This window comes from Oryzias latipes, chromosome 5, assembly GCF_002234675.1.
Source record: "Oryzias latipes chromosome 5, ASM223467v1".
Taxonomy (NCBI): domain Eukaryota; kingdom Metazoa; phylum Chordata; class Actinopteri; order Beloniformes; family Adrianichthyidae; genus Oryzias; species Oryzias latipes.
Genome location: NC_019863.2, coordinates 26,340,163 through 26,355,917, shown reverse-complemented (window position 1 = coordinate 26,355,917; position 15,755 = coordinate 26,340,163). Strand labels below are relative to the sequence as shown.

The 15,755-nt window shown below is 40.8% G+C and overlaps 2 protein-coding genes across 3 annotated transcripts; one reads left to right on the top strand and one right to left on the bottom strand.

Annotated features, from left to right (window-relative positions):
• The first annotated feature begins 1,438 nt into the window (after positions 1-1,438).
• gata-1 (hematopietic transcription factor GATA-1) lies at positions 1,439-5,070 on the top strand. Its single transcript, NM_001104885.2, is given in 6 exon segments — positions 1,439-1,552; positions 2,947-3,169; positions 3,253-3,738; positions 3,987-4,132; positions 4,212-4,337; positions 4,421-5,070. Coding segments are annotated over 5 exon segments (1,254 nt in total). The 5' UTR covers positions 1,439-1,552; positions 2,947-2,955; the 3' UTR covers positions 4,703-5,070.
• Positions 5,071-10,625: 5,555 nt separating this feature from the next.
• On the bottom strand, positions 10,626-15,261 carry LOC101165300 (bcl-2-like protein 1). 2 transcript variants are annotated; one of them, XM_011475412.3, is made up of 4 exons: positions 15,030-15,159; positions 14,392-14,450; positions 13,842-14,314; positions 10,626-11,144 (listed from the first exon to the last, which is right to left on the bottom strand). In XM_011475412.3, the coding sequence occupies exons 2-4, from the start codon at positions 14,420-14,422 to the stop codon at positions 11,004-11,006; spliced, it is 645 nt and encodes a 214-aa protein (XP_011473714.1). In that variant the 5' UTR covers positions 14,423-14,450; positions 15,030-15,159; the 3' UTR covers positions 10,626-11,003. The 2 variants fall into 2 exon arrangements, with proteins under 2 accessions (XP_011473714.1, XP_011473713.1); XM_011475411.2 differs by having other exon boundaries at positions 13,842-14,450; positions 15,030-15,261.
• Positions 15,262-15,755: the final 494 nt, after the last annotated feature.

Genomic DNA, 15,755 nt, shown 5'->3' with positions numbered 1-15,755 from the left:
GGATTGCTATTTGGACAAAACTTTTTCTGAAAGACGACAAAAGAGAGGGCAGAGCATTTTCCAAAGTGTTGAAAATGATCTCCTCACCTCACTTACAAGGTTTAGGATTACTACCAACCCTAACCGTAACCGCTTACTCCTATGATCCAAGACACATGGGATGGATGAGCGGGTCAGCGGCTAATTAAAGAAATTGTCTTCATGACTTCCTTCTCATCTTCTTAAAAAAACATCACGTGTCATCACCAGCTTACATCCACAAAACAAACATGAAACCTCTAAAATAGGAGTAAAAATACTTAATAGTTTCCCCACATAAGAGAAAAAAAAAGATCTCAGGATTCACTAGAAAGAGAAAATTTCACTCCAACTCACTGCTTTGTGATAAAGTTTAGTGGAGGTGACACTGATGATCTTCAACCGCTCCTAAAAATGTAATGCAAAAACAAGTGTTACTTTATAGGAAAAGTGGGTTTAATTGCACACATCTGCCAAGTTTCCGTGGTTTGTCCCCTTGATTTGCATCTGACCTAACTGATGCAGGTTATCTGCAATTTGCTGTCACCTGAAAGTTTTCTTTTAACTGTTGTGGGTTTTTTAAAGTGAACATTGTTGCTTTAAAAAAAAACAGGCTCAAATTTCTCCTAACTGCTTTCCCCCACCTGATTTCCCTGAAAACTGTACATGAACAAAGAGTGAGGAAATTTGGAGAGCTGCTTTGACTATCAAATGATTGGGGACAGAGTCGGGCTTGTGCACTGCTGGGCCATGTCCAGACCATATCTTGCCCATATGATTGCAACTCCTCTCGCGATTTGCATTACTGTGTTCCACTGTAAGCTTTGGTGGACCACAAAGAAATGGGGCCTTTGCATTTTATATTTGCTTTGTTCAAATGTCTGTCAAACTCTTTTCCATGTGGGCTTGTTCTTATCAGGAAGCATATGCACATTTCATCAACAGACAAAAATATTCCCTTCCATCATACGTGCCAACTTGGTCACCTGGGACGTCTGTGTGATGTCCTAATTAATGCATGAAACCATTAAGAAATGCATCACGAATTTTTAAATGACCTGTAAAGGTTTGATAACAGCCGCGGTTTGGTTCTGATCTGCTTTTGAGGGGATTTTAAATCATCGGGGAGACATAAATGTTATCATTCTCCACATGCAGCTATAAAGGAAGACCAGAGGAACTAAGATTTTACGATGACCTGTGCACGCCTTCACAGACATTTGATAAGACAGCCGTCACTCGCACTCAGACGATAAAATGTGATTTGCTTTTTTATTCGTGTTTGTAGATGTGAAGACATCTGCCATAGCGTAAGCTCTTTCTAAGTGGGCCGGAGAGGTGTGTCTTTTCAAAAAGTAGTCTCCAACCCCTCCCACGGGCTGTTTCGTAGCCATAAACTTTGCTGGTACTTGGAGAAGTTGTTCTCAAAGCCATCAGCTTCGGCTGAGGTGGAGTCAGTCGATCTGAGTCACCTTACGCACGGCTGCGCGTGCATCTGACTGCTGAAGCCCACCGCTCTGTGACCTCTGCTCAGGTAGGTGACCTCTCCAACTCCTCTGGGTCTCAGGTTGCTCTTATACTCTGCAGGACTCTATTTCACATTTGGATTGTAATTTATGCTAATTGTGGTTACTTAAATCTTTCACTGGTGAGTATTCTGATGGCTTTTTTTTTTTTACGTGGAGAACTTTATGAAGACTTAGAAAGAGATTCTTCTTGCAGCCCTTCTTCCTCACCCTCATCACCAGTTGTGTTAATTTCTTAAGCAAAATTTCCGTTTTAAAAAAAAATTGATAATACATTGTTTTGTCCCACAGTTAAATAGCTGAGACAGAATTTGTTTGGTTCCAAATGTTTTGCACAGATTTGAGTCAGAAAAGCAGATTGTTGTTTTTTGCATTGCCTGAGCAGTCTCCAGCCATCCATGACACGCCGTCCTCGCCCCGCTGTGTTTTCACACCTTTTATTTCACACCCAAAACACTTTGATGTAATTTGTTCTCACTTGTTCAGGGTTTTTTTGGAATGCAGTAGAGAAAATTTGGACCCTTTGGAAAGATTTTGTCTAAATTGTCAGATAGTAATCTAAAATATTTTGGGATTATAAACTCATAATGTTTTTTGTGTTTCTAGATTGTGTTCTGCTATGAGACAGCTATACACATGCACTTTATGAATTTTATAAATAAACTAGATTGGATTTATCATTCTGCAGATTTCTATTAATCAGATGAGATTAGGTTTGAGTTCTATCAGAGGAGGTGGACATATATTTAGCATTGTTATTATGCCGTCTATCAGATTTTCTCAGACTTTATCAGTTGTTATCAGCCTTCTTTCTTTCCTCTTCTCTTTTCTGCAAAGATACTTTGAGAGTGGCCTTCACCTTCATTATAATTCATATAAACGCTCTTTAAAGAGTCATTCATTCAAACCATATCTCTGAGAAGCTCTTGAAAGAAAAAAAAAGTGGAAGCAATTATGGTGAGCTCTTGCAGAGAAGTTTGCTAGAATCCGTCAGTTCACATGGCTCAGTTTGCAGGAGCTTGACTACCGTGCACAGCGTCCCCCGGGACACATTTTTAGTTTAGTTTTCCTCTAAACGGCATGGCTATAAAGTGACTTAGTGACTGTTTGGTCACTGGCTGTTTCTCTACTTTTATAGAGCCATTATTTTTAGTTTTTACTTTCAGCCACAGTCAAATGAGGATCCTAGAAAAGGAAGTTTGACAAAGCCTGCTGTCAAGAGATCTTGGGCCTGATCGTTTTAAGTTTTACAGGTGAAGTGGGGTGCTTGGTTAATAAAGGATGTGCTTGAATGAAAGTGAAAGCCTTACATTTGGACATGACTTAACAGAAATGAGCGGCGTGCAGGGTGCATGAAAGCGGGAAACTCGCTGTAATGTGGATTTTCCTTCATGTGCTTCAGGCTGCCGGCATGGAAGACTCTTCGGAGCAGTCCCACTGGGTGTCCCCCTCTCTGCTCAGCTCTGATCCTCTGGCGAGTTTCTCCTCCGATCCAGGTCTGCTGCCTTCAGAAGAGGGGGAGGCCTTCTTCTCCAGTCAGGACTCTGACTTCACCGGCCTGCCCTCCTTCTTCTCTCCTAACCAAAGCCACAGTCGAGCCCAGTCCTCATACAGACACAGCTCAGGTGACTGTCATCACCTGCTTTCACTGTATTCTACCTGCAGTCCCTTCAAATCAGTCATTTCTCCGTTGTTCTTCCCTCCGAAGTCCGACAGGTGTTCTCTCCCGGTCTCCTCAGCAATCTCCAGCTGTTGGACGGGCCGCCCAGCCACTCCCTGAGCTCGCCCTACAACCCCACCGTGTCCACCTGGAGCAGCAGCCCCCTCTCCAAAACCCAACTGCACTCACACACCCCCACTTCACTCTACACCCCCGGGGTCACCCCTTCCTACACCACCTCGTCCCCGAGCAGGGAGGGGAGGGAGAGTCCCCGGCTTCAGGAGGCCCTCAAGGTGGAGCGTTTGAGCCCGCTTGGTGGGTTGGGGGCCAGCAGTAGCAGCTTCTTGAACCTGACGCCTGCCGCTGGAGGCCTGTACACCCCATCATCACACCCACACATGCTGAGCCCCTACAGCTCCTACATGAGTGGGCCACAGGATTACAGCTCTGCGGCTCTCTACTCTGGCGCTGGAGCATGGATCAACCCCTCCTACTCTCCCAAACTCCGCAACAAGATGAGGGCAACCACTCCAGGTGAGGCTGTAAACCATCATTAAACCTCTTAATTCCAACTGAATAATTAATTCTCTTCACATAACAGTTTGTTTTTTATAGATATCTTTCTCAGGAGACGTGGTAATTTTTCTGTTGTGGCATATTTCCATAACATTCTTAAAGTTCTTTGAAAAAAAAAAAAGTATGTCTGGTGCAGATTTAAATGTTACAGCCTGTGATCAGTCCTGTAAAGATCAATAATCAATTGTCCATCTGACATTTATCAGAGGCCAGAGAGTGTGTGAACTGTGGAGCCACAGCTACACCCCTGTGGCGGCGCGACGGAACAGGCCACTACCTGTGCAATGCCTGTGGACTGTACCACAAGATGAACGGCCAGAACAGGCCTTTGATTCGACCCAAGAAGAGGCTGGTACGAAACGACAGCTTCCTGGCTCCTCTGTGTAATGTTAGATCTGCGAAGTGCGTTTAAAAACGTTTATGATTTTCAGATTGTCAGCAAGCGTGCAGGAACCCAGTGTGCCAACTGCCACACTAGTACTACAACGCTGTGGAGACGAAATGCAAACGGAGAGCCGGTCTGCAACGCCTGCGGACTCTATTTCAAACTGCACAATGTGAGTGTTGGCTCCATAGTTGCCCTGGATTTGATTTTATGGTAAGTCAAATGTTCTAAGTTGTCAATCCCCTCTTTATTTAGGTGAACAGGCCTCTTACCATGAAGAAAGAAGGCATTCAAACACGCAACAGAAAAGTCTCCAACAAAAATAAGAAGAGCAAGAAGGCCGCTCTTCTGGACCCATACTCCGAGGCGGGTCAGGCAGCTTCTATGGACGAGGGCAGCTTTTCCCTCGGTCCCGGGACTCTCCTCACATACGGCCACGCACCACACCTGATCCCAACGCCCTCCCCGCTGCACCCCTCCGGCAGCTTACCCTACCCGCACCACCTCAACACGGGCATGGTGCCCACGCTGGTGTGACGAGAAAAAAATCTGCTCTTCTGCTGTTTTTTGGAAATGCTTTCTTGTTTATTAGTGTGTTTTTGTACATAATAATACCATGTGAATTGTTTAAATAACTGTATTTTATCAGAAAACACAAGTTTTTCTTTTTATTTCTGTGTGAAGTTTTAAAATTCTTCCACCCAAGATGGCAGGTTTGACAAACGTGTGATGGAATTCTTTTAGCTGTAAAAGCAAACTCTAACGTGATCTGAAGGCTTCGTCTTTATAAGAATTCCTCTTCTATGAATTAGTCTGTACGCTTGACAGGTCTCTGTTATGTATTTGCATAATTGATTCTGCCACACTGAAACCAGAGAGTATAATAAAACGTTTGACATTTTCTGTTGGAGGTGTTTGCTTTAAATGATTTGAATCCTCTGAGGCCTGATGGCAGCACGGTGTGGCGCGTCTGTTGTCCTCTGCTCAGGCACAGTGATGCCTTTGTGCCTCACTTTGAGGGTGCAATTGTGCAAAGCAGACATGCAAATTCTCCAATACACAATAAGTCACAAACACTTAACTAAAGTGTTTCCCTCCCACCTGGTTCAGACGCAGACCAGCTCTGCCGGTTGCTGACCGACCATCTAAGGGCACAGCGGTTTTTACTCATTTGTAAAAATGAAAAGGAGGGAAGTTTGCATCCATTTGTTTTCTATCTGGGGTCATGCAGATCTCATACTCAACAAACTTGCAAAAAACACTTTAATATTAACACACAAGTCTTCCGTCATAATGTATTTAAGAATATATGGTATTGGGGACAAATAAAACCGTTTGTTTCTTTTTAGTAAAAATAAAACCACTTTTCTGTGACTGACTAGCGACCTGTCCAGGTTGTCCCCTGCCTTCGCCCACAAGTGGCCGGGATAGGCTCCGGCAGCCCCGTGACCCCGAAAGGGAAAAACGGTTAGGAAAATGAATGAAAAAAACCACTTTACTGGGTCCACCTTGCTAGTACTGGGTTCGACCCCCTTTTCCCTTCAGAACTGCTTTAACCCTTGTGCTATCCTAGGCACTTTAACGTTGGGAGTTGGGTCATCTAGACCCACCAGACAGTGTGCTGAACCTTTTTTCTTCAATGATTTGTGATCTTCACTGGTGTCCATGGATTACATGAAATCTTTCCACCTTTATCCGCCTTTGTCGTGTTATGGAGAACACGTCAATGTAAGGGTGGGGTCATCTAAGATAGCACAAGGGTTAATCCTTGGTAGCATAGAGTCAACAAGGTACTGGAAACATTTCTCAGAGAGTTTGGTCCATATTGACATGACAGCATCCCGCAGTTGTTGAAGATTTGTCGGCTGCACATTCATGATGCCAATTTCCTGTTCCACCATCCCAAAGCTGCTCTCTTGGGTTGAGATGTGGTGACTGTGGTGGCCTGAACTGTTGATCCAAGGCAGGATGAATCTATGCTTTTATGTTGTTGATGCCAAATTCTGATCCTACCATCTTTAATGTGGCAGCAGAAATCGAGACTCATCAGATCAGGCAATCTTCTATTGTCCTGTTTTGGTGAGTCAGTGGGAATTGTAGCTTCAGTTTGCTGTTCTTAGCTGACAGGAGTTCCACCTGATGTGGTCTTCTGCTTTTGTAGCCCATTTGCCTCTAGGTTTGATGTGTTGTGCGTTCAGAGATGCTCTTCTGCAGACATCAGTTGTAACCACAGGTTATTTGAGTTCCCATTGCCTTTCTATCAACTGGAACCAGTCTGGCCATTCTCCTCTGACCTCTGGCATCAACAAAGCATTTCTGCCCACAGAACTGCCGCTCACTGGATATTTTCTTTTCGGATCATTCTATGTAAACCCTAGAGATGGTTGTGGGTGAAAATCCCCGTAGATCAGCAGTCTCTGAAATACTCAGACCAGCACGTCTGGTACCGACAACCATACCACGTTCAGTCTCTTCAATCAGCTTTCTTCCTCATTCTGATGCTCAGTTTGAACTGCAGCAGACCGTCTTGACCATTGATACATGCCGAAATGCATTGAGTTGCTGCCATGTGATTGACTGATTATGACTTTGTGTTAATGAGCAGCTGGGCAGGTGCGTCTATTACAGCGAGTGTACTAAAAAGATCATCTGTCTGATGCAAAATGACATGTAGAGCCACTGTGATCAAATATGTAGAAGAAGTCCTTCTAAAATAACTGCTGTGGGGTTTTCTTGTGCCACCACTAGCAGTCATTTCTCAGGAGATTAGTCTGTGGTGATGAAATTTCCAACAGATTTATGAGGAAAGAGAGGAAGCATTGAAGTTACACACACAAACACACGCACCCAAACAAGACGTGAGTAATCAAGGACAGTTTGTTTGAGAACGCAGCACAGAGGCAAGCGTCAATGTGCAGTGCAGTTTCAATGTGGGGTAGCAGGGCTGGGGTCGTTCACTCAAGACTGCCAGATGACTGATAAGCTATCAAGGAGGCCACAGGCCCTGAAGCATCCACCTGCTGCAGGCACCGCCACTCTCACACTCCCTGTCAGTTAGCTGGAGAGGACCACAGCGTGTGCTTCAGATGTCAAACCCACCTATCACTGGGGTCATCTGAAGGTTTTGTAAATGACAGTTCTTAAACTGCTGTTGTTGAGAGGAGCCCGTCACTTTTCACAGTCTGTGGATACACAGCAAAACGCTTCACTGAAGCTCAATCTATAAATGATCGCCTACATCAGCCGTGGGTGGTTTTTGTTCCTGATCTGTCCACGCCTCACTGCATGGGACTGCATCTTAAAGACCACTGCTCTTGTGAACATCTACCACCCACACATTGCAGAGAACCAAAAATTGGTCCGCAAAACTTTGATTTGTAACACTGGTAACCAACCGATTCCTTTGAAGCTCAAGAGAGAGTTCCACTTGATTCCATGTAGAACAGGCGTCTCCTGAAACCAACGAAAGATGAGAAACATTCATCATGAGCTCAAAGGCGTGTGCAGAGCCAAATGCAACACTTGACATGGACATCCATAATTTATACTCTTTCCTCAACTGTCTCTATCTGTTGTTTATCTTCAGCAGCTGCCGGCTTTACTCTGGGGAAATGGGAGCAAATGACAGGGATAGATTAGCAACCACAGGCGTGCTCCCGCTCACTCACAGGGCCATCCGTTAGCGGGCTCGCTTTCTCATGCTGTCTCACTGCCTCCACTCAGACTGACAGATCCGTCATAGATTTTAATATTTGTGCAGGAAACTAACTCAGATGGAAATTTGCTGTTTTGAAAATGTAAATAAACACAAACTAAACTGAAAGACTTGCAACAATGACAAACAGAAAATCATAGAACAGCAGAGAATCAAAAAAGTTTGAACTGCCAAAGTATAAAAAGAGCAACACAATTTGTTTCAAATGGGTGTTGATTCAAGGAACGCTTCTGTGGTACATAAGCACCCCCACACGGTAAAAACACAACACTGCTGTACCAACGAACACTGTGCACAGGATGTTTAACCCCAAACACTGCAGTCAGGAGATAACACACAGCTGATGCACATTTACAGTAGAGCTTTATTTGAAAGGGCAGCTCACGGCACGTTCAACAAGCATCACAAGACTGCTTTTATGTGTACCTTTATGTGCATCTTCTGTATAAATTCTATGAAAACATGATCTTCATAATGTGGTGCACTGGAAATGTGAAGAAATAAACAACACACAGCGATGTTTGCACTGAAATGTTAAATTTGATGGGAGTTAAAAACAGCTAAAGACAAAGAATGGGGCAGTTGAGCCAGAATACCAGGTAAAATGGATTTGACTAGGAAAAAAAAATAATTTATTAATCCCACAAGGAAAAAATGACCAATATTGAAATTAGTATCGGCACAACCAACAAGGTCAAATAGACATTAAAATCTGAAAAGGATTGTGCGAATCTCTCCTGGTCGATTGCAGAATCACCTTAAAAAACTCAGAGATTTTCTTAGAAGCCTCCCACATATTTTATTTTTGCATTCATGAGATTCATCTTGAGGCAATGGTTTAAAGGAAAATTATATAGAAATGGTTTTTATCTAAATAAAACTTCTTTTTCTGAGTGGCTGGAATAGGCTCTAGCAGCCCCGTGACCCCGAAAAGGACAAAACGGGTTTAGAAGATGAACGAAAACTTTTTTTCTTTTAATTAGAAATAATGTTGATGTAGAATTTTAAAAATGTGAATTTTTGTTCTTTGATTCACATCTGAAAAACTTATCGTTTCATGTTTTTCATCACGTCACGTCGCGTCACTTCATTTCATTTGCTTCTATGCCCACCATATCATGGAAGATCTTTAAATCCTTCTCTCTGTTTCATTCTTTGGTCATTTAATGTCAGATGAACTTGATGACAAAAGTAGTTTTTGGATAAAAAAGTTCTTATGACAAAGCTTTTTGTGTTTCCACAAAGATATATAAATGTTATATTTATTGAATACTTGAGCCCAGAAACTGATTATTTTTTACTACATTTCACTTTTTGGTTTCTTATTGAATAATTAAGATTCTTTTGTTAGATCTATACAGAATGTATTAAAAAATATTAATTCAAATTAAAACTTTATCATAAAAAAGGATTGAATATGAACTTCAAGCAAGGGAAATGAGACACAAAACCTAAATTTATTCATTTTGGGAAACTATAAACTGTAAAAAAACAACCATAAAGAGCTGAAGTTGAGATAAATGCATCACATTGTCAAACATTTAAGAAAATTTGAATGTTTCCAAAGTTATATGGATATAATCCACCATGTTATTTTGCTTTGGTTTTAGAATTTTGATTTGTTGTGCTATCCTAGGCACTTTAATGTTGGGAGTGGGGTCATCTAGACCCACTAGACAGTGCGCTGAACCTTTTTTCTTCAATGATTTGTGATCTTCACTGGTGTCCATGGATTACATGAAATCTTTCCACCTTTATTCACCTTTGTCATGGTAGGGAGAACACGTCAATGTAAGGGTGGGGTCATCTAAGATAGTACAAGGGTTAAAATAGATCAAACGATAATTGGAGTGGGACTTCAATGACTTCTGAATGAAGAACAAGTAGTTTGTTTGGAAGGGTTTCCAGATTAAAGCCTTTTTAGTCTAAAAATTATCTTTTAAAATATGAAAAGGTTAAAAGGTGTTGATTCTTGTTTTTTTTTACAATTAACCCTTGCGTTATCTTAAATGACCCCACCCTTACATTGACGTGTTCTCCCTACCATGACAAAGGTGGATAAAGGTGGAAAGATTTCATGTAATCCATGGACACCAGTGAAGATCACAAATCATTGAAGAAAAAAGGTTCAGCGCACTGTCTAGTGGGTCTAGATGACCCCACTCCCAATGGTAGAGTGCCTAGGATAGCACAAGGGTTAAGATACTTCACACTTGTAGACTAATGGGCATGTTTTTAAAACAATAACGTCCAATTCCATCTTGATTCTACTTATCCTATAGTTTGATTGTACTTTTAGGACATTTGATTAGGTTGCTCAGTAATTTGTTCATTGAGTTCTGCACATTCTTATGCTCCATAATATAGTGACAGATTTAGAACTTGCTTTGTGTTTTAGTCACAAATATTAAACTTAGTAAAGAGAAAGATTTGTAAATGAAGTAGGCATTTTTAAAAACATTTTTTAAACATATTTTCTCATTTATATAAGGTTTAATGTTAGGTCATTTTATAAAAGCAACATGCTGATAATGTTGACTGGGTAAGCATTAGTGTGCATAAAGAGATGGACATAATCCATAAAAATGTATTTACAATTTCTGGGCATTAATTATCCAGGTAAGAGTCACCAGAGTCTCAGAGCAATTCAAACAAAAAAACTATGAAGTTCAAGGAAGAGGAGTCGTGGAATATAACATACATTTGACCATATGATTCCTTTCAAAACATAAGAAAAAAAAAACAAAAAAGCATAAATATATTTATTTTTGAAGCATGCCTTAATCTCCAGCACAGGTAACACTAGGAGCATTGCAATACAAAATGAAAATAAGAGTCAGCTGTGTGACCACACATAGTTGTCTGTTAATGAAGAAATAAAAGATATGTGTCAATGTTTCTTAGCTTATCGGGTTCATTTAAAGAGCTTCCAGTCCAAACAATACACTCTGCTAAATGATGCACTCTGCTGTGCATTAAAAAGATAAAACTATTTGCTGTAACATAATTAGATGTGACGCAGCCTTCCAAAAGCCTGTCAGTGCAGCAGCAGAGGTTTGAAAATGTAAACATTCGCCTTTTAGCTTAACTCGGGCGTGAAGTGACGAGCACAACGAAGCACCGTCACCGTTTCTTGGTGATGAGCACACCCAGCAGCAGTCCAGTTAAAAGGGCCACTGTGACCAGCATCCACTTCTTCAGCGTCTCTTGAAATCTCCTCGCTTCTGCAGCGCCGTTCTGGCCATACAGCCGTGCAAAGCAATCCTGCAATCCCAAAGAGAGGAGAAAGTTTCAGTGGCTTTAGCGGAACAAATATATATCACTGTAGTGATGGGACGGGCACCACCACTGCTTCAGCATTGTGTCGACCCCACAAAAGTGAAACCCTGCATCGATGTGTGTATCGCTTTTAGAAAGGCATTGTTTACTTTTACTTTTTGAATGAAACACGTGTCTGTTCTTTTCTGTAAGAAGTTTGAATTGTTTTCAGATGAATGAACGTCATTTCATTGTAGGCCTAAGTGAAGTGTCAACTCCACAGAGCATCAACTAGAGCAGTGTTTTTCAACCAGTGTGCCGCGGCACACTAGTGTGCCGTGGGAGATGGTCAAGTGTGCCGTGGAAAATTGCCCTCATTAACTGATCTAAAAGCATTTCCCATCTCCAGGAAATCAGCTCTTTGTTCATCCAAACAGGTCCTGATAAAACACTGAGTAGTTAGGAATATAAACGATCATAAAATACTTTTTTCTTTGTGTTTATTTGATTCTATTAAAGACATTTTGATAAGAATGACGCGAAATAGCTGCAGCTATAACTGTGTAAGGAAAAGTCCCGCAGCTTTTACTGTCTCCACGACTCCACCAATCATTCTTGAAGGCTTAATCACATGTCATCAGTCTGACCAATCAGAAGTGGTTAAAGTCTCCACTTCCTTGTTCCAAATTAGCTCATAACTCAGTCAGTTCCGACAAAAACACCAGCTAAAGCTCGTCTTTAGCGGTGTAGCTTTCCACAGAATCCGGTATCAGACCGTGTAACAAGTGAACAAAACCATGAAGCTCAGAGACGCGAGTCTTTCTGCCGTTTTCTCGCAGTTTTTACACTACATCTCCCATGATGCATTGGCTTAAAGGGACAGCGTCTTGAAAACACAACGAACATACAGCTTGTATGTAACTTAACTTTTATTACATCTTTTAGAAAAACATCTGCAACTTCCTGCTTTTTCTGCCACAATTATCACAAAAATGCACGTCAGATTGCCGGGGGGGGGGGGGGGGGGGGGGGGGGCTGTAAATCAAAACAGACTATGAGTTTCTGCTTCTTTTTTTTTTTTGGGATGCTGGTGTGCCGCGGGATTTTTGTCAAGGTTAAAGTGTGCCGTGGCTCAAAAAAGGTTGAAAAACACTGAACTAGAGCAATCCATCAATGCTGAGGCATTATAGAGCTCAATGTGGCAGCACAGAATATGAAAATCCTCATGGGAGTCTTTGACATGTTCAAAAATAGTCTTTGTGTGTGTTTGCAATATTATTAATAAAAATTAAGCTTTAAACTAAAGATTTTTTTTTAACTTGCAGTTCCTAACAAGCAACGGATGAGGCCACGGTGAAGATGATCACGAAAGACTGTCAACCACTCATTGCTGTTGAAGATGAGGGATTCAAGGGTTATTGCACTTTCATACGAAGTCCTACCAAGAGAAATCATTTTGAAACAAAGACTACAAAAACTTTTGTTTCTTATTAAAATGTATGAATGAATCCATTTTTAGACTGTTATTCTGTGTGTAAAGTAAAAGATTAAAAAAAACGGCGAGCGGATGCATCAGAATGGAGCAGAGCAGGGAGCTTGTGACCTACTGATTGTAGTTTCTGTCACAACTACAGGCTTTTTTTGTCTTCTCCTGATTCACAACATTTTGAATAAAGAAATACTCAAAAATTGCAGTTTAAAAAAATATATATATATATATATATCCTCCATCATGAGAAAAATGTTACAAAAACATGTTGACATGATCCCATTTTAATTCAAGTGGGGCTTTAACAGTTTCAGAATTACTGCAGGGGTCACTATAGAGGAATCAACACTTTGTCAATACAGTGTTGAGAAATTAACACTCCTTTAGGCATCATCATCCCATCACTATATCACTGTAATTCCACTGCTATTTCCAAAGGATGTCTAAGCTTTGTTTTTATCATAAATGTTATAAATGCTTAGTAAATCTTTAATGGGCTCATATCAAGCAAATTCAACTTTTTGAGCTTTTAAGTTACTGTAATGTTAATTTCTCACACAAAAAATGAGTCGTCTCACTTCCAGGTAGAAAATAACTTGAAAATAATAAGAAATTCTTATTTTGTGTGCCAAAGGTAATATATGATCCTATATATGAAAATAGTTTACTCTAAAATGCTTCGACAAAGCGTAATATAGGCCCTTTAAACAGACTTGACAGGGAGTTTTCAAACACCATCCACTTCACTTTAAAAAAAAAAAAAAAAAACAATCTCCATGTAAATGTCTAAGATGTTGGTTTTTCCTCTTCAAAAAAAATAGATGGAAGAATGTTTTCTGCTGAACGTAAATCAGATTTGAAACTATAAAAAAACAGAAAACTGGGTTTCTGCCAAAATGCTTAACTTTTGACTTAAAGTGGCTTCTGGAGAATCAGGACTTAGGAAATTCTTTTACAGCTCCACAGTTCCAATAAGTAAATGTTGCTTTTTTTTAAAAGTTTTAAAGTTATATAAAGGATCAGAATGAAAGATGACTATAGAGATGCAGCAATTAACTAACTCTGTCAAAAAAACAAACAGGATAAAACAGAACTTTGAATGTCAAGAAAACTGAAGATATGGACTCAACAATGAAAACATAAACTTACAGACACCGTCCACTTGATCCTGGACCAACATTAAAAAATCATGACTATGTCAGGAAGAGACTCACCCATCCTCCATGACTGTGGATCCATGGACTTATTTGCTCATCCAGGTACTGGGTCATCCATTCAGCAATGCGGGAGACCAGCTCACCCATATTCCTCTCGACACACTCGACACACAGCGCACCACCAAAGACAAACAAACCCACAACGCGCCCCCAGTTGATCCCATCCTTGAACAGCTCATCCAACACCCTTTTGAAGTTTTGGTAGGCCGTGTCTGGAGTGATATGAAGCTGCACGGAGAGATCACTAAAACCTTGATGGAAACGACGTTCAAACTCATCGGCCGAATCTTTGAGAGTTGATTTGATGGCGTCCATGCTAGCACAACAGGGACAGGACCTCCTCAGCCGGCCGTCCTCACTGCTGACCAGCCTGCGATTCCGGGCATCGGAGTGGTCCTCTTCAGTTTCTCCCCCATCGTCTGTGGGCTTCAGCAGGGACACAGGATAGTCCCTGCATGACATCTTATAGGCTAAATAGAACCGGACCAGCTCTCTGTTACAGTGGGACATTGTGTGAGCTTGAACCTCCAGTGTGAAGCCAACCTACTCAGATGCCATGATTTCTTCCACTTAGTCATCTGTCACGTCAGAGATTCTTTATGCAACCTGCAAGCACACAGCAGGCAAAGTGACTTTATCCTTCTATGCAGCTTATGCATCAGGTTTAGAACAGGTTTTTAGAGAATCATCAGTTTAAACTGATGAATCATCAGTTAAAATCATCAGGTCTTTAGAGAATTTCCCCATTGTGAGATGATTAAGCTAAATAAAGTTTTATCTAATCTAAAACATATTTGACTTTGATGGCTAAACTTAATTATATGCTTTCACTTTCGCACTACTAAATAAATGTTTAAACAATCGGAACAAACTTAACAGCCAGGGTTAGCTAGTCTGCAAAACGTTAGAGCAAAAATGAAACGAAAACTATGATAGCAAGAAGTCACCCGCTTTACCTAACAATTCACATTTCAACCTTAGCTAAATAGATTAATCTTACGACGCGTATAGTATCAAACAAATGTCTCTACGTGTCAACTTTTTAACCCTTATTTTTATATACAAGCCTGTTAGCCTCGCGTGCTAAACTACCTGCTAAGGAAACACAACAACGGCGTAAGCGCGTCGAAAGCACAGCTATAGTGTTTGTTTGTTGTTGTTTTTGCTTTAATAAATCATACTTACAGCAGTTTTAGGATTTATTTTGTGTTGACTGAGCATTCTGATCAGGTAATATTTAAACAAGAGCCCAGAAATACATATATTTTTTGTAACAGTCTCTTACTTTGACACTAAAGTGACGTACACTGGAAGAGAGCCAATCGAATAACTGAATTAGACACAAGTCCCGCCCTCTTCTGCTTTCCACCAATCATCAAATCTGGATTTCCGACCTGGTTGCTCCTATTTTCTTCATTCAGTGTCGAGTGACAGTTGTAAACGGGAACAAACATGTGAGCAAAATCTTATTTTTAACGTGTTCTTGTAGCGTTTTTCTGATTATGGAGAGCATATATGAAGACATTTAAGTATAAAATTACATTCCCGGCAATATCTTTATGCAAATCGCTGTGAGTCAGGTGAAAAGAACTTTTCTTGTGACGTAGAAAATACGCTGGGCAGCCCAAAAACTATTTTCCCTGGGAGGGAAGGTGGGGTTGTAACTTGCAAATGCTCCTGCCGACTTCCTGAGGCAAAATTTTAATGAACTACTGCCACCGTGCAGAAACTGTCCCAAAAAGCAGATTTTTTTCAATTTTATTTTAGTGTATTAAAAAAAAAACATTATCATAATTACTGGGAATGCTTTGGAAATATCACTAAAGATGATCGGAGTGGGATTTTTAAATTTATCCAACATAAAACTACGTAAGCATAGCTTAACGCCGAAGTTCAGTTCATGGAGCCAAT